This window comes from Pseudorca crassidens, chromosome 2 (genome assembly GCF_039906515.1).
Source record: "Pseudorca crassidens isolate mPseCra1 chromosome 2, mPseCra1.hap1, whole genome shotgun sequence".
NCBI classification, from domain to species: Eukaryota; Metazoa; Chordata; class Mammalia; order Artiodactyla; family Delphinidae; genus Pseudorca; species Pseudorca crassidens.
This window is the reverse complement of record NC_090297.1, coordinates 37321951-37345245: the sequence shown is the minus strand read 5'-3', so window position 1 is coordinate 37345245 and position 23295 is coordinate 37321951. Positions and strand designations below refer to the sequence as shown.

At 39.4% G+C, this 23295-nt stretch overlaps 1 protein-coding gene across 12 annotated transcripts in view; it reads left to right on the top strand.

Annotated features, from left to right (window-relative positions):
* TESK2 (testis associated actin remodelling kinase 2) overlaps positions 1-23295 on the top strand; it is a 137199-nt gene that overhangs the window by 35473 nt on the left and 78431 nt on the right. For 11 of the 12 annotated variants that reach the window (XM_067725929.1, XM_067725925.1, XM_067725928.1 and 8 more), the window contains one exon: positions 267-578. In XM_067725929.1, coding sequence (XP_067582030.1) covers positions 357-578 — 222 coding nt within the window. In that variant the 5' untranslated portion in view covers positions 267-356. Of the gene's footprint in view, positions 1-266; positions 579-22247; positions 22579-23295 lie in introns of those variants that run through there. The other variant, XM_067725937.1, reaches the window with a different exon arrangement.

Here is a 23295-nt window from a genome sequence, read left to right as displayed (position 1 = left end):
ATAATCTTATATCATGGGTTATTTGAGAATCAAATGACATGACATATGCATAACTCTTACAGTATGTTTCTTAGATAATAGGTACTCAACGAATAATAGATAGATCACTGCTTTTTGAAGGTAAAAGCATAAAGTGTTTCTTAGATCTGAAAATCAGGAGCTAGAATATGAAAGAGGAAATATTTTTACATTGATAGTGTTCTGTATGCCTGTATTTATTATTCGTTAATGGTTTTAATGAAATATCATTTTAATCTCTTATTTAGTGACAAGCCAGAAGAGAAGTAAAACTCAACAGAAATTTACTATGTGTGGAATTCATTCCTAAAAGAAGAAAAAAAGTGATTATTGAGACTATGGATCGGAGCAAACGGAATTCAATTGCAGGATTTCCTCCACGTGTGGAGCGTCTTGAAGATTTTGAAGGAGGTGGTGGAGGGGACGGGAACATGACCCAGGTGGGAAGAGTTTGGCCCTCTTCATATCGAGCTCTTATAAGTGCCTTTTCCAGACTGACGCGTTTAGATGACTTCACCTGTGAAAAAATAGGGTCTGGCTTCTTCTCTGAAGTGTTCAAGGTGAGTGATGCATCAGTTTTTCTTATATTGTCTTGTTGATGGTCAGTTTCACTGCAGAGTTGACAGTTGTGTTTAATTAAGACATAGGCTTTGCCTTGTCAGGGTGCTATGGATCTTGAGCAGTGTTACAAACTGTCCTCTTGAGCTATCTATTAACTTGTAAGATATTTTATTTATTTTAATTATGAAAATACTACATGCTGATCAAAAATTAAAATAATATAGGAGCCTCTTCCACTCCCCCAGAATTCTTCATCAGCCCAAATGGAAACTTTGTACCCATTAAAAAATAACTCCCTCCACTACCCTTAGCCCTGTTAATGTCTGTTCTACCTTCTGTCTCTATGAATATGTCTATTCTAGGTATCTCATATTAATGGAATTATACAATATTTGTCCTTTTATGCCTGGATTATTTCACTTAGCATAATGTCCTCAAGATTCATCCATGTTGAAGCATATATCAGAATTTCGTTTCTTTGGAATTCTCTGGCGATCCAGTGATTAGGACTTGGTGCTGTCACTGCCGGGGCTCTGATTTGATCCCTGGTCCGTGAGTTAAGATCCTGCAAGCCACACGGCAGGGCAAAAAAAAAAAAAAAAAGAATTTCATTTCATTTTATATCTGAATAATATCCCATTGTATGTATATACCACATTTTTTTTATCCGTTCACCTGCTGATGGACATTTAGGTTGTTTCCTCCTTTTGATTATTGTAAATGATGCTGCTATGAACACTGATGTACAAGTAACTGAGTCCCTGCTTTCAGTTCTTTTGGGTATTTACCTATAAGTGAAACTGATGGGTCATATAGTAATTCTGTGTTTAGCTTTTTAAAGAAATTGTGGTAAAATACACATAACATAAAATTCACTATCTTAACCATTTTTAAGTGTACAGTTTTAAGTATATTCACATTGCTGTGCAACCAATCTTCAGAACTTTTTCATCTTGCAAAACTGAAACGCTGTACCTACTAAATAATTCTTCCCTTCCCTCTCCCCGCAGCTCCTGGCAACAACCATTCTACTTTCTGTTTCTATGAGTTTGACTACTCTAGATACCCTATATAAATGAAATCATGTAGTTTTTGTCTTTTTGTGATTACCTTATTTCACTTAGTCTGTTTTACTTTTTAAGGAACCACCATACTATTTTATGTAGAGTTGTACCATTTTACATTCCCACCAGCAACGTACAACAGTTCTCATTTCTCCATATTCTTACTAACACTTGTTCTTTCTTTCTTTCTTTCTTTCTTTCTTTCTTTCTTTCTTTCTTTCTTTCTTTCTTTCTTTCTTTCTTTCTTTCCCCCTTCATTCCTTCCTTCCTTCCTTCCTTCCTTCCTTCCTTCCTTTCTTCCTTTCTTTCTTTCTTTCTTTCTTTCTGATATTAGCAATTCTGGTGGATATGGAGTGATATCTCATGTGGCTTTGATTTGCATTTCTTTAATGACTAGTGATGTTGAGCATCTTTGCATTGGCCTTTTGTGTATCTTCTTTGGAAAAATATCTATTCAAGTCTTTTGTCCTTTTTTTTTTTTGTGGTATGCGGGCCTCCCACCGCTGTGACCTTTCCCGTTGCGGAGCACAGGCTCTGGACGCGCAGGCCCAGCAGCCATGTCCCACGGGCCCAGCCGCTCCGCGGCACGCGGGATCCTCCCAGACCAGGGCACGAACCTGCACCCCCCGCATCGGCAGGTGGACTCCCAACCACTGCGCCACCAGGGAAGCCTTTTTTGTCCACTTTTGAGTTCGATTTTATTTGTATGTAAGGGTCATATCCTTTATCAGATATATGATTTGAAAATATTTTCTCTTATTCTGTGGGTTGTCTTTTTACACTCTTATAGTGTCCTTTGATGCACACAAGTTTTTAATTCTGATTATGTCTAGTTTACCTAGTTTTTCTTTTGTTGCCTGTGCTTTTGGTGTCATGCCCCAAAATAACTTCCAAATCCAATATCATGATTTTCCCCAATGATTTCTTCTAAGAGTTTTATAGTTTTAGCTCTTACATTTATGTCTTTGATCCATTTAAGTTAATTTTTGTATGTAGTGAAAGGAAAGATCTAACTTCATTCATTCAATGGTGCTGAGTTTTCCCAGCACCATTTGTTGGAAAAAAACTGTTCTTTCCCCATTGAATGGTCTTGGCACCCTGTTGAAAATCAGTTGATCATATGTGCCAGTGTTGATAACGCTTTTATTTTATTTTATTTAAAAACATTTATTTAGGGACTTCCCTGGTGGCACAGTGGTTAAGAATCCGCCTGCCAATTCAGGGGACACGGGTTTGATCCCTGGTCCGGGAAGATCCCACATGCCACAGAGCAACTAAGCTCGTGTGCCACAACTGCTGAGCCTGCGCTCTAGAGCCTGCGAGCCACAACTACTGAGCCCATGTACCACAACTACTGAAGCCCACACACCTAGAGCCCATGCTCTGCAACAAGAGAAGCCACTGCAATGAGAAGCCTGTGCACCACAACGAAGAGGAGCCCCCGCTCGCTGCAACCAAAGAAAAGCCCACGCACACAACAAAGACCCAACGCAGCCAAAAATAAAATAAATAAATAATAAAATAAATAAAAAATAAAATAAATAAATTTATAAAAAAAAGAAAGTCATTGCCATACCCAAGGTCATCTAGGTTTTCTTCTGTGTTATCTTCTAGGAGTTTTACAGTTTTGCATTTTATGTTTAGGTCTGTGATCCATTTTGAGTTAATTTTTATGAAGGTGTAAAGTCTATGTCTAGATTCATTTTTTTGCATGTGAATCTCTAGTTCTTCCAGCCGCATTTCCTGAAAAGACTATTTTTGCTCTGTTTTATTGCCTTTGCTTCTTTGTCAAAGATCAATTGACTGTATTTATGTGGATTTCTGGGCTCTGTATTCTATTCCATTCATCTGTTTGTTTATTCTTTCATCAATACAACAAAGTCTTGATTACTGTAGCTTTATAATATGTTTTGAGGTCAAGTATTTGTTCTTCTTTAACACTGAGTTGGCTATTCTGGGTTTTTTGCCTCTCTATATACACTTTAGAATCAGTTTGTTGATATATACAAGATAACTTGCTGGGATTTTGGGATTGCATTGAGTCTATAGATTAAATTGGGAAAAACTGACATTTTGACAATATTGAGTCTTTTTTTTTTTTTATATTTTATTTATTTATTTATGGCTGTGTTGGGTCTTCATTTCTGTGCGAGGGCTTTCTCTAGTTGTTGCAAGCGGGGAGCACTCTTCATTGCGGTGCGCGGGCCTCTCATTGTCGCGGCCTCTCTTGTTGCGGAGCACAGGCTCCAGACGCGCAGGCTCAGTAGTTGTGGCGCACGGGCTTAGCTGCTCCGCGGCATGTGGGATCTTCCCGGACCAGGGCTCGAACCCGTGTTTCCTGCATTGGCAGGCAGATTCTTAACCACTGCGCCACCAGGGAAGCCCGACAATATTGAGTCTTATCCATGAACATGGAATACCTCTCCGTTTATGTAGTTCTTCTTTGTTATCTTTCATCAGAGTTTTGTAGTTTTCTTCATACAGATCTTGTACATATTTTGTTAGATTTACACCCAAATATTTTATTTTGGGGGTTGCTGATGTAAATAGTAATTTGTAATTTTAAATTCTACTTATTCATTGCCTGTATATAGGAATGTAATTGGGCTTTTTTGTACTAACCTTGTATCTTGCAACCTTACTATAATTGCTTATTAATTTCAGGAGGTTTTTTAAAAATTAATTAATTAATTTGGCTGCCTCAGGTCTTAGTTGTGGCATGTGGGATCTTCATTGTGGCACGTGGAATCTTTTGTTGCAGCACACAGGCTTCTCTCTAGTTGTGGTGCTCAGGCTCCAGACGCGCAGGCTCAGTAGTTGTGGCTTACGGGCCTAGTTGCTCCACGGCATGTGGGATCTTCCCAGACCAGGGCTCAAACCCGTGTCCCCTGCATTGGCAGGCAGATTCTCAACCACTGCACCACCAGGGAAGCCCCGGAAGGTGGATTCTTAACCACTGGACCACCAGGGAAGTCCCTGTATGCTCTCATCATTTCTAGTGTAATTTGGTTTGATTTTCTTTTTTTTTTTTAAACATCTTTATTGGAGTATAATTGCTTTACAATGGTATGTTACTTTCTGCTTTATAACAAAGTGAATCAGCTATACATATACATATATCCCCATATCTCCTCCCTCTAGTGTCTCCCTCCCACCCTGATTTCCTTTTTAATCTAAGAATTATATAATATGAGATTTTAAAATCTCCACACAGTAAGTTTTCTTTTGGTAATTGTTTGATATTTAATTTCTAATTTTAGTGCATCATGATCAGAGAAAATGGCTTATATGAAGTCTGCCTTTGGAGTATAATTTAGATTTTGTTTTGGTGTAATGCATGATCAGATTTTTTTGAATGCTGCAAATGTGTTTGAAACAAATATGAATTTCTATTTGTTTGCATAAAGTTCTATATATCTCTGTTAGATTAAGCTTTTGTATTGTGTTATTCAGATGTTATATGGCCTTCTTTATTTTAGTCTAATCTATTTCTTTGAAAAAGTTCTATTAATAGTTCCTAATGTGTTTATAGATTTCTCCTTGTGTTTCTCTCAGCGTGTTATTTGTTTACAGGCCATTTTGTGAAGTAGATATTAATAGAAATTCATGATTATTATTGGATTGTATGCTATAGATAGATTGTATATTTTATAAATGCTGGGTTTTTATTTTTATCCCACCTTATGCTTTTAGCTTTGATTTCTACTTTATCTGATATCAATATTGTGTACCTTCTTCCTCACTGTATGCATTTGTCTGTTGTTTCGGTTATTATTTTCCCAGTATGTCTTTTTCCATCTCTATTTTTATTCTGTCTGTGATAGTACATTTTTAATGTGTGTCCTGTGAAACAGTTTTATATTTAGTTTTTTTGATCCAAAATTAAATTTGCCCATAAAGAGAGAGATTGTAATCTGTTTACATTTATTGTGATTACTTCTGTCTTTATACTGAGTAAACTCTTAAATGGTAATTTAATGAGTATAGAATTTAGGACAGTAGTTATTTTCCTCAGCACTTTGAAATTACTCTTCCCCTTTTTCTTCTTCTTTTTGTAGTTCACCTCTATTTTTGCTGATAAGTTAATTCTTAGTCTGGTTGTTACCCTTTTTATTTTTCATTTATTTATGTATTTTTTTTAAAGACTATGGTTTCTTTTTTCTTTTTTTTTTTGGCTGCAGTTGGTCTTCATTACTGCACATGGGCTTTCTCTAGTTGCGGCGAGTGGGGCCTACTCTTCGTTGTGGTGCGTGGGCTTCTCATTTCAGTGGCTTCTCTTGTTGTGGAGCATGGGCACTAGGCACACAGGCCTCAGTAGTCGTGGCACATGGGCTCAGTAGTTGTGGCTCACAGGCTCTAGAGCACAGGCTCAGTAGTTGTGGCGCATGGGCTTAGTTGCTCCATGGCATGTGGGATCTTCCTGGACCAGGGATCGAACCTGTGTCCCCTGCATTGTCAGGCGGATTCTTAACCACTGCGCCACCAGGGAAGTCCCAGGGATTTTTTTTTTTATCTCTTTTTATCTCTGTACACTGCTGTATCCTCAGTGTCTAGAATTCTACTTGGCATATAGTACCCATTTTTCTACAAGGTTATTTTTCTTGTATCTTACTGATTTGTGGGACTCCTTTATATCTGTGCTATGAATTATAGATATTTTCTAAGATTGTAGTGCTTTTTAAGCTAGTTTTTAACAATTTTGCAATGTAGAAATAGTTCATTTTGTTTTTTTACTGTCTTGACTTCTGTTTCTTTTATTATTTAGAAAGGCTGTCTGCACTCCTTTGTTATAAATAACATAATTTTTTTCTAATCACTTTTATGGTATTACTACTTATGTTTAAATATTTGATCCATCTGGAATTTATTTTTTAAGATGTGTACTCAGTTCTACCAGCAACATTTAGTTTATATCAATCTTTAATATTTTTCTCACTGATTGGAAATGTCACCTTTATTCTATACTGAATTTTCCTAAGTATTTTGGTCTCTTTCTAGACTTTATTCTATTGCATTGAACTGTCTATTCATATACCAGCATTGCAGCTTTATTTTAATATCTGGTTAGTCTAGTTCTCCATCATTATTATTCCTTTTCAGAATTTTCTTGGCATTTCTTCCTTTTTTTTTTTTTTTTTTGCAGTACGCGGGCCTCTCACTGTTGTGGCCTCTCGCATTGCAGAGCGCAGGCTCCGGACGCGCAGGCTCAGCAGCCATGGCTCACGGGCCTAGCCGCTCCACTGCATGTGGGATCTTCCCGGACTGGGGTACAAACCCATGTCCCCTGCATCGGCAGGCGGACTCTCAGCCACTGCGCCACCAGGGAAGCCCAACTTCCATTATATCTTATGTTTGTTGTTTGCATATGAGGACTATTAATTTTTACATATTAATTTTTGGTGCATCTAGTATGCTGAGTTTTTTAATGTTTGCAGTAGATTCACTTTGATTTTCCAGACATACAGTCATATCTGTGAATGATGATAAATTTATTTCCCATTTTTATATCTCACTTATCTTTTTCTCAATAAATTGCATTGATCAATACTTCCTAAAATGTTAAATAATAGTGATATTTGACATCTTTGTGTTGTTCCTGACTTTAATGGGAATACTTGTAGTGTTTCCTAATTAAACATGATATGGTTTTGGGGCTGAAGTAGATATCTCTTTTTCTATTGGATCTTCAAAATCTTAACAAAAAATCTCCTGTTTTGTGAATAATTATTTTTATGCAGTATGGATATGGAATTTTTACCGTATGTCTTTTCAAAGCCTGTAGTATGATTGTTAATTTTATGTGTCAACTTGACTGGGTCAGGGGGTGCCTAGATATATGGTCAAATTTTATTCTGGGTGTGTCTGTGAGCGAAAGTTTTGGATAAGATTATCATTTGATCAGTAGCCTGAGTAAAGCAGATTGCCCTCCCTAATGTGGGTTACCCTCATCCAATCATTTGAAGGCCCATGTAGAACAGAAAGGCTGACCTTCCTATCATTAGAGGGAACTCCTCCCTGACTACTTTAGCTGGGATATCTGTATTTTCCTGCCTTCCTTTGGATTGGAACTGAAATATTGGCTCTTCTTGGGCCTTGAGCCTGCCAGCTTTTGGACTGGAACCTATACCATCGGCTCTCCTGGTTCTCAGGCCTTCAGACTCAGACTGAAATTACCAGTGGCTTTCCTGAGTCTCCAGCTTACTGACTGGAGCTCTTGAGACTTCTTAGTCTATAACTGTGTGAGCCAATTCCTTATAATAAATCTCTTTGTCTCTGTATATATTTTGTTTGTTCTGTTTCTCTGAAGAACTCTGATACATATGGTGATACATGTATTTTTCTCTTTTGCTCCCTTAGTAAAGTGAATTATATTAGTAGGTTGCCTAATAGTGAGCTATCTTTGCATTCTTGGTGTATTATTCTTTAATGAGTTGCTAACTTCTTTTTTTTTTCTTTAATTATTTTATTTATTTATTTTTGTCTGCGTTGGGTCTTTCCTGCTGTGCGTGGGCCCTCTCAAGCTGCAGCGAGCGGGGCCACTCCTCGCCGCGGTGCACGGGCCTCTCACTGCAGTGGCCTCTGCCGTTGCGGAGCAGTGGCTCCAGGTGCGTGGGCTTCAGCAGTTCTGGCACGTGGGCTCTAGCGCACAGGCTCAGTAGTTGTGGTGCACGGGCTTAGTTGCTCTGCAGCATGTGGGATCTTCCTGGACCAGGGATCGAACCTGTGTCCCCTGCATTGGCAGGTAGATTCTTAACCACTGCGCCACCAGGGAAGCCCCAGTGTGTTTATTTTTATGGTTCATGATGAATTTAGCTAGTTTGCTCTCTTAGGAAATAATTAAGATTGATGAACTAGGGCAGTGGTTCTCAACTGGGGTCAGTTTTGCCCTCCTAAGAGATACTTTGCAATGTCTGGAGATATTTTTGGTTGTCACAACTGGGCAGGGGGTGCTACTGGCATCTAGTGGGTAGAGGCCAGTGATGCTATTAACATTCTACAATGCACAGGATAGCCCTCCACAACAAAGAATTGTCTGGCCCAAAATGTTAATAGTGCTGAGGTTATAAATCCCTGGTCTAAAAGCACTAAAAAGATGAAAGTATAACATCTGTTACTGAATTTAGGAAAAATATACTTTTAGAAACAAAACAGTTTGGATTTACATTTAAAACCATTTGTGAGCTTCAAAGAGTTTCCTTTGATTATTAATCTTTTTCACGTTTTTAAAAACTATAAAACAGATTAGGGTAATTTCATTGTTTCTAGGAAAATGACTTAGAATATTTTGGTTGTTAGTGAAACCTATTTAGGGAAGAACTGAGGTATGTGTAAGAAGAGGTGACATGAGTGTTTATAAAGTAAGGGAAAAGAAAGTAAAACCAAATGGCACAATGGCCCTAATCTCTTACCTTCTGGTAAGTGGAAAATCTATTCAGCTTTACTGTAGCACTGGCTGACAACCTGTTCAGTGTTTTAAATTAAGAGTGCTTCTGGTAGGATACAGTAGAAGCCTCTTAATTTCTTTTTTTAAAAAATTAATTAATTTCTTTATTTTTTTGGCTGTGTTGGGTCTTTGCTTCTACGTGCGGGCTTTCTTTTTGGTTGCGGCGAGCGGGGGCTCCTCTTTGTTGCAGTGTGTGGGCTCTCATTTTGGTGGCTTCTCTTGTGGAGCACGGGCTCTAGGTGTGCGGGCTTCAGTAGTTGTGGCACACGGGCTTCAGTAGTTGTGGCTCGTGGGCTCTAGAGCACAGACTCAGTAGCTGTGGCGCATGGGCTTTGCTGCTCCGCGGCATGTTGGGATCTTCCCGGACCAGGGCTCGAACCCATGTTCCCTGCATTGGCAGGCGGATTCTCAACCACTGCGCCACCAGGGAAGCCCTTAATTTCTTTTTATACTAATCCTTGTTTTGTTTGGGAATATAATTGGAAGGAGAATTTCTAGGAAGATGACTTTTCCAGTCTCTTGAGATAACTGAAGTACCCCATGAGATACTAAAACACAGAATTATTTTACTATGTATTGTGAAACCTATAAAACCTGGAATCCCATTCTAGAACAAAGTATCAATGTGATTTCTTTTCTTTTTAATAAGAGCTTTACTGAGAGATAATTCATATACCTTAAAATTCTCCTTTTTTAAATACATAATTCAATGGTTTTTAGTATATTTACAAGGTTGTACATCCCTCACCACTGTCTAATTTAAAAATGTTTTTATCATCCTAAACAGAAATCCTGTACTTATTAATAGTCACTGCCCATTCCTCCCTTCCCCCATCTCCAGGCAACCACTAGTATTCTACTTCATGTCTCTATAGACTTGCTTCTTCTGGACATTTCATATAAATGGAATCATACAATATGTGACCCTTATGACTGACTTCTTTTACTTAGCATAATGTTTTTAACATTGATCCATGTTACAGCATGTATCACTATTTCATTCCTTTTTATGGCCCAGTAATATTACAATGTATAGGTAATACCACATTTTGTTTATATAGTCATTTGTTGATAGACATTTGGATTGTTCCCATCTTTTGGTTATTGTGAATAGTGCAGCTATGAATATTTGTGTACAAGTATTTGTTTGAGTACTTGTTTTCAATTATTTTGAGTATATACCTAGAAGTGGGATTACTGGGTCATATAGTAATTCCATTTTACTTTTTGAGGTACTACCAGACTATTCTCCACTGTGGCTGTTTCATTTTACATTCTACCAGCAATGTATAAGGGTTCCAGTTTCTGTAAAACTCACCAACATTTGTTATTCTATCTCTTTATTATTTAAAAACTTTTTTATTATTATGACTACCCTAGTGCATGTGAAGTAGTATCTCGTGGGTTTTTTTTTCAGATAATAATTGATTTACAATATTATATTAGTTTCAGGTATACAACATAGTGATTCAAAAGTTTTATAGATTATACTCCATGTATAGTTATTATAAAAATTGACTATATTCTCTGTGCTGTACAATATATCCTTGTAACTTATTTTTTTGGGGTTTTTTGTTTTGTTTTGTTTTTTTTTGTGGTACGCGGGCCTCTCACTGTTGTGGCCTCTCCCGTTGTGGAGCACAGGCTCCGGACGCGCAGGTTCAGCGGCCATGGCTCACAGGCCCAGCTGCTCCGCGGCATGTGGGATCCTCCTGGACCGGGGCACGAACCCGTGTCCCCTGCATCGGCAGGCGGACTCTCAACCACTGCGCCACCAGGGAAGCCCTTGTAACTTATTTTTATACATAGTAGGTTGTACCTCTTAATCTCCTACCCCATATTGCCCCTTTCCCTTTCCCTTTCTCCATTGGTAACCACTAGTTTGTTCTCTGTATCTGTTTCTTTTTTGTTATATTCACTAGTTTTATTTTTTTTAGATTCCACATACAAGTGATAACACATAGTATTTGTCTTTTTCTGTCTGACTTATTTCACTAAGCGTGATATCCTCCAGGTTTATCCATGTTGTTGCAAATGGTAAATTTCATTGTTTTTTATGGCTGAGTAGTAATCCATTGTATATGTATGTATACCACATCTTCTTTATCCATTTGTCTGTTGATGGACACTTAGGTTGCTTCCGTATCTTGGCTATTGTAAATAATGCTGCTATGAACATGGGAGTGCATGTATTCTTTCGAATTAGTGTTATCCTTTTCTTCGGATATATACCCAGGAGTGGAATTGCTGGATCTCATAGTAGTTCTATTTTTAGTTTTTTGAGGAACCTCCATGCTGTTTTCCACAGTGGCTGTACCAGCTTACATTCCCTTCAACAGTGTGCAAGTGTTCCCTTTTCTCCATTTCCTCGCCAACACTTGTTATTTGTGATCTTTTTGGTGACAGCCATTCTGACAAGTGTGAGGTGATATGTCTTTGTGGTTTTAATTTTCACTTCCCTGATCGTTAGTGATGTTAGTGATGCGCATCTTTTCATGTGCCCGTTAGCCACATTATGTCTTCTTTGGAAAAATGTCTATTCAGGTTTTCTGTCTATTTTTAAATCGGGTATTTGTTTTTTTGATGTTGAGTTGTATGAGCTGTTTACAAATGTTGTATATTAACCCCTTATCAGTCATGTCATTTGCAAATATTTTCTCATTCAGTAGATTGTCTTTTTTTTTTGGTTGCATTGGAGGTCTTGGTTGCTGCGTGCAGCCTTTCTGTAGTTGCGGTGAGCGGGGGCTACTCTTCATTGTGTGCAGGCTTCTCATTGCAGTGGCTTCTCTTTGTTGTGGAGCACGGGCTCTAAGCGTGCGGGCTTCAGCAGTTGCGGCACGTGGGCTCAGTAGTTGTGGCTTGTGGACTCTAGAGCGCAGGCCCAGTAGTTGTGTCACATGGGCCCAGTTGCTCCATGGCATGTGGTATCTTCCCGGCGCAGGGCTTGAACCCATGTCCCCTTTATTGGCAGGTGGATTCTTAACCACTGTACCACCAGGGAAATCCTTTCCCTGTTTATCTATTTTATATATAGTAGTTTGTATCTGCTAATCCCAGACTCGTAATTTATCCCTCCCCCACTAAATGAAGTGACTTACTTCACTTAGTATGATAATCTCTGGGTTCATCCATGTTGCTGCAAATGGCATAATTTTATTCCTTTTTATGGCTGAATAGTATTCCATTGTGTTTGTTTGTGTGTGTGTGTGTGTGTACATATATATATCACATCTTCTTTATGCATTCATCTGTTGATGGACATTTAGGTTGCTTCCATGTCTTGGCTATTGTAAAATGGTGGTACTATGAACATTGGGGTGCATGTATCTTTTCAAATTAGAGTTTTTTCCTTATATATATACTCAGGAGTGGGACTGCAGGATCATATGGCAACTCTATTTTTGTTTTTTTAAAGAACCCTCATACTGTTTTCCTTAGTGGCTGTAACAATTTACATTCCCACCCACAATGTAGGAGGGTTCCCTTTTCTCCACGCTCTCTCCAGCATTTGCTATTTGTAGACTTTTGGATGATGGCCATTCTGACTGGTGTGAGTTGATATCTCATTGTAGTTTTGATTTGCATTGGGCTCCATAGTTGTGTCTCACGGGCTCTAGAGCGCAGTCAGTAGTTTTGGTGCACGGGCTCAGTTGCTCCATGGCATGTGAGATCTTCCCGGACCAGAGCTCGAACCCGTGTCCCCTGCATTGGCAGGCAGATTCTTAACCACTGTGCCACCAAGAAAGTCCCCTGCCCTTTTTTTTTTTTTTTGCGGTATGCGGGCCTCTCACTGTTGTGGCCTCTCCCGTTGCGGAGCACAGGCTCCGGACGCGCAGGCTCAGCGGCCATGGCTCACGGGCCCAGCCGCTCTGCGGCATGTGGGATCTTCCTGGACCGGGGCACGAACCCGTGTCCCCCGCATTGGCAGGCGGACTCTCAACCACTGTACCACCAGGGAAGCCCCCCTGCCCATTTTTAAGTTGGGTTGTTTTTGTTGAGTCGTAGGAGTTCTTTATGTAGTGTCCTTTAATGCAGAAAAGTTATTAATTTTGTTGAGATTCAATTTTTAGTTTTCCTTTTGTTGCCTGTGCTTTTGATGTCATATCCACGAAATTGTTGCCAAATTCAATGTCATGAAGATTTTCCCTAATGTTTTTTTCTAAGAATTCTGTAGTTTTAGCTCTTAAGTTTTGGTGCTTTTTTAAATGGAATTGTCTTCTTTTCTTTTCTTTTCTTTCTCTCTTTCTTTCTTCCTTCCTCCCTCCCTCCCTCCCTTCCTTCCTTCCTGGGTCTTAAAAAAAGGAATATTTTATTAAAACAAAAGTTAACTACAATGAAAGGGATTTTAAAAAGAAAACTAAGAAAGTGGTGTTTTGCTTGGGAGGATTCTTTTTTTTTTTTTTTTTGCGGTACGCGGGCCTCTCACTGCTGTGGCCTCTCCCGTCACGGAGCACAGTCTCCAGACGCGCAGGCTCAGCGGCCATGGCTCACGGGCCCAGCTGCTTCGCGGCATGTGGGATCTTTCTGGACCGGGGCATGAACCCGTGTCCCCTGCATTGGCAGGCGGACTCTCAACCACTGCGCCACCAGGGAAGCCCTGGGAGGATTCTTATACTCATGCAATGAGGACTCTTTCTTTAACTTCAACAGTGGAAGTGTTGGAAGGATGCAGTGGCTGAGATCAAACTAAGAATGCCAATGTCAGGCCAAAGCCAGTTGGTGTCTTCCAGTGACAGAAGGGGATACTATAGGGAAAAACACAGGAAGAGCTGAAATCTTTTTGTCTCCTCTAGAAGAGAACTTTATGTGCTGTAAGGAGAATGCTCTAGCTACCCTGCATTCTAAGGATAGGACTTTGTTTCTAGCAGTTTTAAAAAAATATTTATTTATTTATTTGGCTGTGCCAGGTCTTAGCTGCGGCACATGGGATCTTCATTGCCACATGCGGGATCTTTAGTTGTGGCATGTAGGCTCTTTTAGTTGCAGCATGCGGGCTCTTAGTTGCGGCGTGTGGGATCTAGTTCCCTGTTCAGGGATCGAACGCAGGCCCCCGGCATTGGGAGTGTGGAGTCTTAACCACTGGACCACCAGGGAAGTCCCTCTAGCAGTTTTGTTGTTGGGGGAATTGTCTTCTTAATTTCATTTTCAGATTGCTTATTGCTAGTGTAGAATACAATTGATTTTTATGTATTTATCTTATATCCTGTAACCTGGCTGAACTCTTCTATTAGTTCTAATAGTTTTTGTAGTGTGGATTTTTTTTTTTTTAGAGTTTTCTATATACAAGATCATGTTGCCTGATCAATATGAATCTTGATTGCATAGGTGATCTCTTGAGAATCAATCCCCAAACATACATTCCTTTAGAAGATTAATTGAATTTCTTTGGAATCAGCTTTTCTTGTTAACTAATACAGTTAAAATGTGTCTTCTCATATAACAAGAGGTATGGCTCCTTGTTTTTAAGCCCACCATATCAAATACTTTGTCGATTTGGAACCAGATTATATTCTAAAGGCGTTGTTGGTAATGATGTCAGTCTTGAGAGAGTGGTACTCATAGTACTGATTTGATCATCCCCCCCAAAGCCTTGTTTGTCTTACTACTCTTGGGGAGATTTTCTCCTCTCCCATATCTGGACCCTTGCAGTCTGAGTTAAATGCCCATATTCTGTGTCTTCACAGAAACCTATGTTACCTTATCATATTCTTTTTACATCATCTGTTTAAAGTGTCTTGTCATCCCACTTAGCTTAAAGCTCCATGAGAACAGGGACCATGTCCTATTTACCTTCATTTCTCCAGGATATAGCACTGTGCCTAGAATAGAGTAGGCATTCATTCATCCATCTATCCATCCATTCATTCCTTCAATGTACTGTGGTCTTTCTAAATACCAGGCACTGTGAAAAGTGCTGAGACACAGTGATGATTAAAACTTGTTAATCCTGACCTTGTGGAAATTATAATCTAATGGTAAGCAGTTACATTAAGTAATTACAAGGGTAATTGCCACATAAAGGGAAGCATAGTATATTATTTATTGTTGCATAACAAGTTTACCACCAATGCGGTGGTTTAAAAGAACACATATTATTATATCTGTTTCTGTAGTTCAAGAGTCCAGGTATGACTTAGCTGGGTGCCCTGCTTCAGAGTCTTACAAAGCTGCAATCAAGGTGTCAGCTGGGGCGGCCGTTTTACATGAGGCTCAAGTGGGGAACGATCTGCTGTTAAGCCTGCGTGGTTGTTGGCAGCATTCAATTCCTGGCATGCTGCTGAATTGAGGGCTTCTGGTCCTTGCTATGTTTCCTTCTCCATATGGCAGCTTGATTCTTCAAAGCCAGCAAACAAGAGAGTCTCCGAGCAAGATGTGGGTTAGTCTTATGTAACATCATTATATTTAGGTTGCAGTTAATGCTTCTTTAATGTTTTAATTTACATTAAAGTCACTTTTCCCATATTGAATTCGTGTGGAGTAAGTCACTGATCCTGCCAAGGGTCAGGGGGACAGAATCACATAATGGCATGACACCAGGAGGCGGAGATTATAGCGTCCAATCTGTCGCCACACACAGATTGCAGTGGGGCTACAAAAAAGCCATACGCTTAATTTGAAGAGGGATGATGGTTTTCCTGAAAAAGTGGAGTTTAAGTTGAGACCTGAAGGGTGAGTAGGAACTAGCCAAGTGAAGAAATAGATTGGAGATGAGCATTTCTAGGAGAAGGAACAGTCTATTCATAGGCCAGTGAATGGAGTCTGAGGTGCAGTTGAGGATTTGAGAGAAGTCTAGAACGGCTAGAGCAGAAGGTCAGTGGGACATTGGTAAGAGATGTAAGCAGAGGTTTATTGTCGAGGACCTCATCATCTATAGAGGTCCTAAAAGGTAATTATTTTGGACTTTATCTTAAGAAACTTGCTTTTATTCAAGGGTGTAATATGTTCTGATGTGCATTATAAAAAATTACTGGCTGCAAATATCAAATGAATTGGAGAGGGTAAGAAGAGATTCAGTTTGGCAATGGTCCAGGTGAAAGATGTAATGTGTAACTTGTGGTGGAAGTGTTGTGTGGTAGCAATGGAGGTGGAGAAGAATGAAATGATTTGAAATACTAGACATGCTTTTTAATTTACCAATTTAAGTATGCTTGTAAAAAAAATGGAGAGATATTTAGAAGGTATTATCTGTAGTATTTGGTGAATGATTGGATGTGATGGTGAGAGGAAAGAGGAATCAAAGATGATTTCAAGGGACTTCCCTGGTGGTGCAGTGGTTAAGAATCCTCCTGCCAATGCAGGGGACTCGTGTTCGAACCCTGGTCTGGGAAGGTCCCACATGCCGCAGAGCAACTAAGCCTGTGCACCACAACTACTGAGCCCGCATGCCACAACTACTGAAGCCTGCGCACCTAGAGCCTGTGCTCCACAACAAGGGAAGCCACCTCAATGAGAAGCCTGCACACTGCAACGAAGGGTAGCCCCCGCTCTCCGCAACTAGAGAACGCCTGTGCACAGCAACGAAGAACCAATGCAGCCAAAAATAAATTAAATAAATTAAAAAAAAAAAGAGGTGATTTCAAGTATGAGCCCTGAAGGAGGAGCACATTTGATGATTTTAAATTTGGATTGGTGTGAGCTGCTTATGAGACCTATATGTGGAAATGATCCATACGCAGTTTCTTTCTTTCTTTTTCTTTCTTTTTTTTTTTTTTGCGGTACGCGGGCCTCTCACTGTTGTGGCCTCTCCCGTTGCAGAGCACAGGCTCCGGATGCACAGGCTCAGCGGCCATAGCTCATGGGCCTAGCCGCTCTGCGGCATGTGGGATCTTCCTGGACCGGGGCACGAACCCGTGTCCCCTGCATCGGCAAACGGACTCTCAACCACTGCGCCACCAGGGGAGCCCTGCTTTTTTTTTTTTTAATATTTATTTATTTGGCTGCATCGGGTCTTAGTTGCGGCATGTGGGATCTTTGTTGCAGCATGCTGCGCCTTTCGTTGCACCATGCAGACTTTTCTCTAGTTGTGGCGCATGGTCTCCAGAGCGTGTGGGCTCAGTAGTTGAGGCATGAGGGGTCTCTGGTTGTGGCATGCGGGCTCTAGAGTGTGTGGGCTTAGTTGCCCCATGGCATGTGGGATCTTAGTTCCCCGACCAGGGATCGAACCTGCATCCCCTGCATTGGAAGGCGGATTCTTAACCCCTGGACCACCAGGAAGTCCCAATAAGCAGTTTCTTATAAAGATCTAGGGCTCAGAGAATACATCTTGTTTGGAAATGTAAATTTAAGAGCCATTTACATAGAGTAGCTGAAGCCAAGGATATGAATGAGATTATACAGAGGGCTTGGGACCAAGCATTGAGGAACTCCAACATTTAAGGGTTGTGTAGAGGAAGGAAGAGCTGGCAAAGGAGTCTAAATAGGACTACCAACAGAGGTAAGAGAAGCAGTGTGTGTATGTGTGTATCTGTGCGTTAGAATGAGTGGAAGAGTGAGATGTGATGAAGAAATTCACACCTAAGATGAACACAGAGTTTTTGTTCATTTCACTGTACCCTGTATAACAATGCCCAACTTGTAGTGTTGGAAGGATCAAATGAAATATGTAGATCACCTTGTACAATGCCTAGTCCATCAAGCTCTTAAAATTTTTGATATTGTTATTTTCTCTATTTCAGTTTTACACAACAGTTCAAATTTGATCTTAGGTCAGCCCACTATTTTTTTATTTTATTTTATTAAAAATTTTTTATTGAAGTATAGTTGATTTACAATGTTGTGTTGGTTTCAGGTGTACAGCAAAGTGATTCAGTTATACATACATTCATATTTTTTTCAGATTCTTTACCACTATAGGTTATTACAAGATATTGAATATAGTTCCCTGTGCTATATAGTAGGTCCTTGTTGTTTATCTATTTTATATATAGCAGTGTATATCTGTAGTTTGTTAATCCAAAACTCCTAATTTATCCCTCCCCCACCCCCCTTTCCCTTTGGTAACCATATGATTGTTTTCTGTGTCTGTGAGTCTGTTACTGTTTTGTAAAATAAGTTGACGTGTATCATTTTTTTTAAAGATTCCACAAATAAGTGTTATAGTATGATACTTGTTTTTCTCTGACTTGCTTCACTTAGTATGTTAATCTCCAGGTCCATCCATGTGGCTGTAAATGGCATTATTTCATTCTTTTTTATCAGCCTACTACTTTTTAGATGTGATTTCAGTTTTGAAGGTTATATGAAATCAGATGCCTTCTTTTCTTACCATTAGTATCATATTTTTCATAGCATGAATGAGTGTTCCCTTCTTTATGCCTCCTATATACCGTGTACAGACTTTATCAGAGCAATGATACATTTTTGTTTACTTGTTTGCCTTTCTCTGTTAGATCAAAACTCCCTGTGTTTTTCATGTCTGTATGTTTAGCGCAGACTGCCACATAGAGGGCACTCACTAAATATTCGTTGCATAAGAAAAAATGTATATATGTACATTATAAGAATACATTAAGAGGCAAAGTAGCTGAGAGACTGGAGCTAGGCTGCCTTGGTTTGAATCTTGACTCTGCCACTTATAAACTTTCTGATCTTGGGCAAGTTACTTGACTTTTGTGCCTTGGTTTCCTCATTTGCAAAATGGAGATAATAATAGTGGTGTTGTTGGGAAGATATAATGAACTAGTATATATGAAGTACTTAGAATAATGTCTAGCACATAATACACCCTATATAAGGGCTAGTTACTATTTCTATTATATATAGTTAAGATCTGTCGAGTTCTTTGTGATAAGTACTGTGTCAAGAACTCATACACGTTATCTTTTAAAATGACTACAACAATCCTATAAGTAGTTAGACTTCCATTATATAAATGAGGAAACTGAGGTTAAAAATATGTAGCATCTTGGGCTTCCCTGGTGGCTCAGTGGTTGAGAGTCCGCCTGCCGACACAGGGGACACAGGTTTGTGCCCTGGTCCTGGAGGATCCCACATGCCGCGGAGCGGCTGGGCCCGTGAGCCATGGCCGCTGAGCCTGCGCGTCCAGAGCCTGTGCTCCGCAACGGGAGAGCCCACAACAGTGAGAGGCCCGCGTACTGCAAAAAAAAAAAATATTTAGCATCTTGCCAAATATATTACAACAAGTAAATGGAACAACTAGGATTTGAATTCCTATCTACCTAATTGATGAATGGACTATTGCATCTAATTTTGATTTGGTATACAAGAAATAGATTATTTATTAATTTGTATGTATTTATGATATTTCTGGACTATGATAGCATATATAATAAGAGTTTTTTATAGAGTTCAACCTGATTAAATTCATGTGGCAAGTACAATATATAACGAGGTATAAAAGATAAGACAGGGCTTCCCTGGTGGTGCAATGGTTAAGAATCTGCCTACCAATGCAGGGGACACGGGTTTGAGCCCTGGTCTGGGAAGATCCCACATGCTGCAGAGCAGCTAAGCCTGTGAGACACAACTACTGAGCCTGAGTGCCACAACTACTGAAGCCCACGCGCCTAGAGCCCGTGCTCTGCAACAAGAGAAGCCACCCACTGAGAAGCCCACGCACCACAACAAAGAGTAGCCCCTGCTTGCGGCAACTAGAGAAAAGCCCGCAGGCAGCAACAAAGACCCAATGCAGCCAAAAATTTAAAAATAAATAAATTAAAAAAAAAAGATAAGACAAAGGCTTAGGTTCCCACTTTCTCTCCTTGGTATATTTTCTGAAATTGACAGCACTGTATCTAGAAATGCTAAGCCATAAGATTAGTAAACTTATAAGCAAGAAGAGCCAGATATCTGCTGTCTGCTTGGTACTGAAAAACAGATTTTTTCACATTCATGGCTGTACATTTATTATTTGGTGCACATGGAGTTTGTCATGCAAACTTTAAATCTGTAGGGTGAACAGTTGTATATGGAAAGTAAAGGAAACATTTTAGTATGTGAATGTTATTTTGTTCTGGGATGTTTTATTTTTGTGCTTGGGAATGTAAAGGTTCTGTGTTCTCTGGTAGCCTTGTTTGCTTTGTCTGAAAAGTAAGATACTGGATCTCATTATTGCTAGTGTTGCTGCTGTGGTTTCAGTGCCCCAAGTGACTATAATTTTTTATCCTCTCAAACTATAACTTGTGAAATTTGTATGAGAGTGAATCTTCTCTTTTAAATGTTGCAATCTGAATCTACAAGTACTTAAGGATTTTTCTCAGATTGTCTATATTTTATCCTTTATTTTTGCCATGACACGTGGCTTGTGGGATCTCAGTTCCCCGACCAGGAATTGAACCCATGCCACAGCAGAGAAAGTCCGAAATCCTATCCACTAGGCTACCAGGGAACTCCCAGATTGTTTATATTTTATTTCACGGTTGTGTTTGTGCTTCTCTATACACCTTTCTGAGACCTCACTGTAAACAGTGTTTTCATCAGTACTGCATGTGACTCTTCTAATAAGATGCAGTGCCTGTATGTTTTAATAATTACTGTATCAGAAGAGAGTTAAGCTCTATAGTCTTAGAGGTGTATAAGGCAGCTTTTGTAAGATGACTAAGAATTGGACAGTGAGGATGATGTGAGACAGTACATGTTCTACCTGAAGATGAAGGTTAGGAGAAAGCCTATTAGGTATTTCTGATGTTACCAGTTTTCAGAGTTTTTGCTCTGACTGAGATGTCAGTTTATACCAAGGCCATTTGGGGAACAAAGTAGTGAGTTCTGGGAGTGATGTGAATCACCCTCAACTCCAAAACTTCCATGAGCAAGATTTGTGTGTGCGGTGTGTGTGTGTGTGTGTGTGTGTGTGTGTGTGTGTCTGTTTATCTCTTCATATCAAACCAGCTGTTTCAGAATTAAACTACCCCATGTAGTTAGAGAATTAATGTAACCTTCAATATAAAGAATGGAATTAAAGGGTAATGAATGTAGAGAAAACCCTTAATTGTACCATATTACTCTGGCACGAATGCAGTGTTTTTTAGGAATTGAGCACATTTTTAATCATCAGAGAATGTTTACAATGTCAGAAACAGTTAAGGAAAAGAGTATGGACAGAGAAGACTAGAGCAGCAAGGACTGAATCTTCACAGGTCCCTTTACTTGGGGAGGATGTGGAGAAAAAAGAGACAAGCAACAGTTAGAGACAGGTTCCTAAAGATCAGGGAAGCTACCAAATCTACGAAACATGAATTCCGAGGGGCTGACACCATATTACGGAGATTTACAAAAGAGAGAATAGAGAGGAAAGAACTTCCTTCCCATCTCCCACCACCTTTTAAAAAGGAGTTTAGCATTGAAAAGCCTGGGAGAAAGAGGATGATAGCAGTCCAAGGCTTCTTAGGGCTCTGCACCTTGGAAATGGTCTTTATTGCATATCCTTATTGTCTGTCAAAACTGCTTCTTGCTAAATTTCCTGTTGTTTTCCATGTTGCATTTATCTGGTTTTGCAACCTCTTTGAGCTACAGGGGGTTTCAGAGATGGAGCTGTCATGGGGAGGTTCAGTTTTTTGGGGTGAAGTGATGTGTTTTAAAGGAGATTATTTGTATCACATATGTTCTTAAGGTTTACACACAGTAGTATATGATTGTAGCTTTTGGCCGTATTCAGTACATTTACTAGTTCCTCCAGAGCTGATGTGGAAAGTTGGGCTGCTAATTAGTAAAGAATTTTGCAGATGTGTCTGTGGGGTGAGCTCAGCACTAGGTGACATCAAGGGATAATTTATCAGGTAGAAAATTTTACTTTGTGCATATTGCTGTACAAAAGTATCTCCCAAGATCCTTTACCTTAATTGAAAATCCAGCTGGAAAAACAAAAACTGGAAGCATACAAGTTGTATGTACAGCTTGGATTCACTCAGTGCATAGATGTATTTCTGTAGATGATATGATATATGTGAAAGCATGTGAGAGATATTATAAAAAGCTGATGTTAATTATTTTTGCAGTGAGGCAAGTGAGAGGGTTGGTTACTTCCCCTTTGAGACCTCATAGCACTCTGCTGATACTTCTGTTCTAGCATGTAATAAACACTGCAGTTATTTGCTATCTTAATCATTCATTCATTTACTCAGCAAGTATTTAGTTAATGCTCATTAGGTGTAGTTCATTGAGCTAGTGCTAGGGATAGAGAAATAAATAAAATCCTGCCCTAAAAGAGCTCTTTGCTTAGGGTGGAAGACAGGAAATGTATTTAAAATACAGTATTTGCTGAAACAGAGCCTTTATCAAGAGCCTCAAATTGCTTAATAGATAGTTGCTGAGTGTGTGAAAGTATGCATAGGGTGCTAAGGGACTTAATAAGGGGCACCAGTACAAACCTTGTTTGAAGGGGTCAGAGAATGCTTCCCAGAGTTCACCCTTGAGTTTTCTTGAAGGGGAAGAAAGAGCTTGTCAGATAGACAAGCAGGGAAAGGGCATTTCAAGCATGAAGAAAAGCATTCGCAGAGGCACAGAGGAATAAGAGCATGGAATATTTTCAGAATGGTGAGTGAAAAATTAGGTTTGGTTCAAGTCTGGTGGGTGCATGGAAAGAAATGGCAAGCCTGTGATGAGTCTAGAGAAGTAGGCAGAGACCCGAAAATGAAAAATTTCTGTAGATACATTTATTTTATTAGTTTTTTTCTCTCCCAAATCAACTTTTGTTTTGTTGAACCTCTTTATTGTTTCTTCATTTTCTATTTCATTAATTTTTTGTTTTTATCTTTATTATACTTTTTTTCCCTAGAATCTTTAGTTGAACTCTAAATTATTTATTTTGAAACTTTCACAGATCAGTTAGGATTGTCTTAGGCAGTATGCTACAGAAACCTGAACACAGTGGCTTTTTCAAATAATATATTAATTTTTTTCAGGAAATCTTGAGAAATTCCTGTGCTTTACAACTGCTTGAGGAAGTCATCAACAATCCAGGCTTCCTCTAGCTCTCTTTAGTGTGCGGCTTTTGTCCTTTTGGTTACAAGTTAGCTGCTCTTGATGCAAGCACCACATCTTTGCTTCAGACTAGAAAAAGGACAATTTCATCAGGAAAACATTAGCATTCCCAGAATCCCCCACCAAGCAATTCCCACTTATATCGCCTTACTAGGACTATGTCATCTGGCCACCCTAGCTGCAAGGAAGATAGCCAGATTGAATGTTTTAATTAAGCAGGATGCCACCTAATTGGAGTTACGTCAGTTAAGAAAAGGGGAAAATAGATGT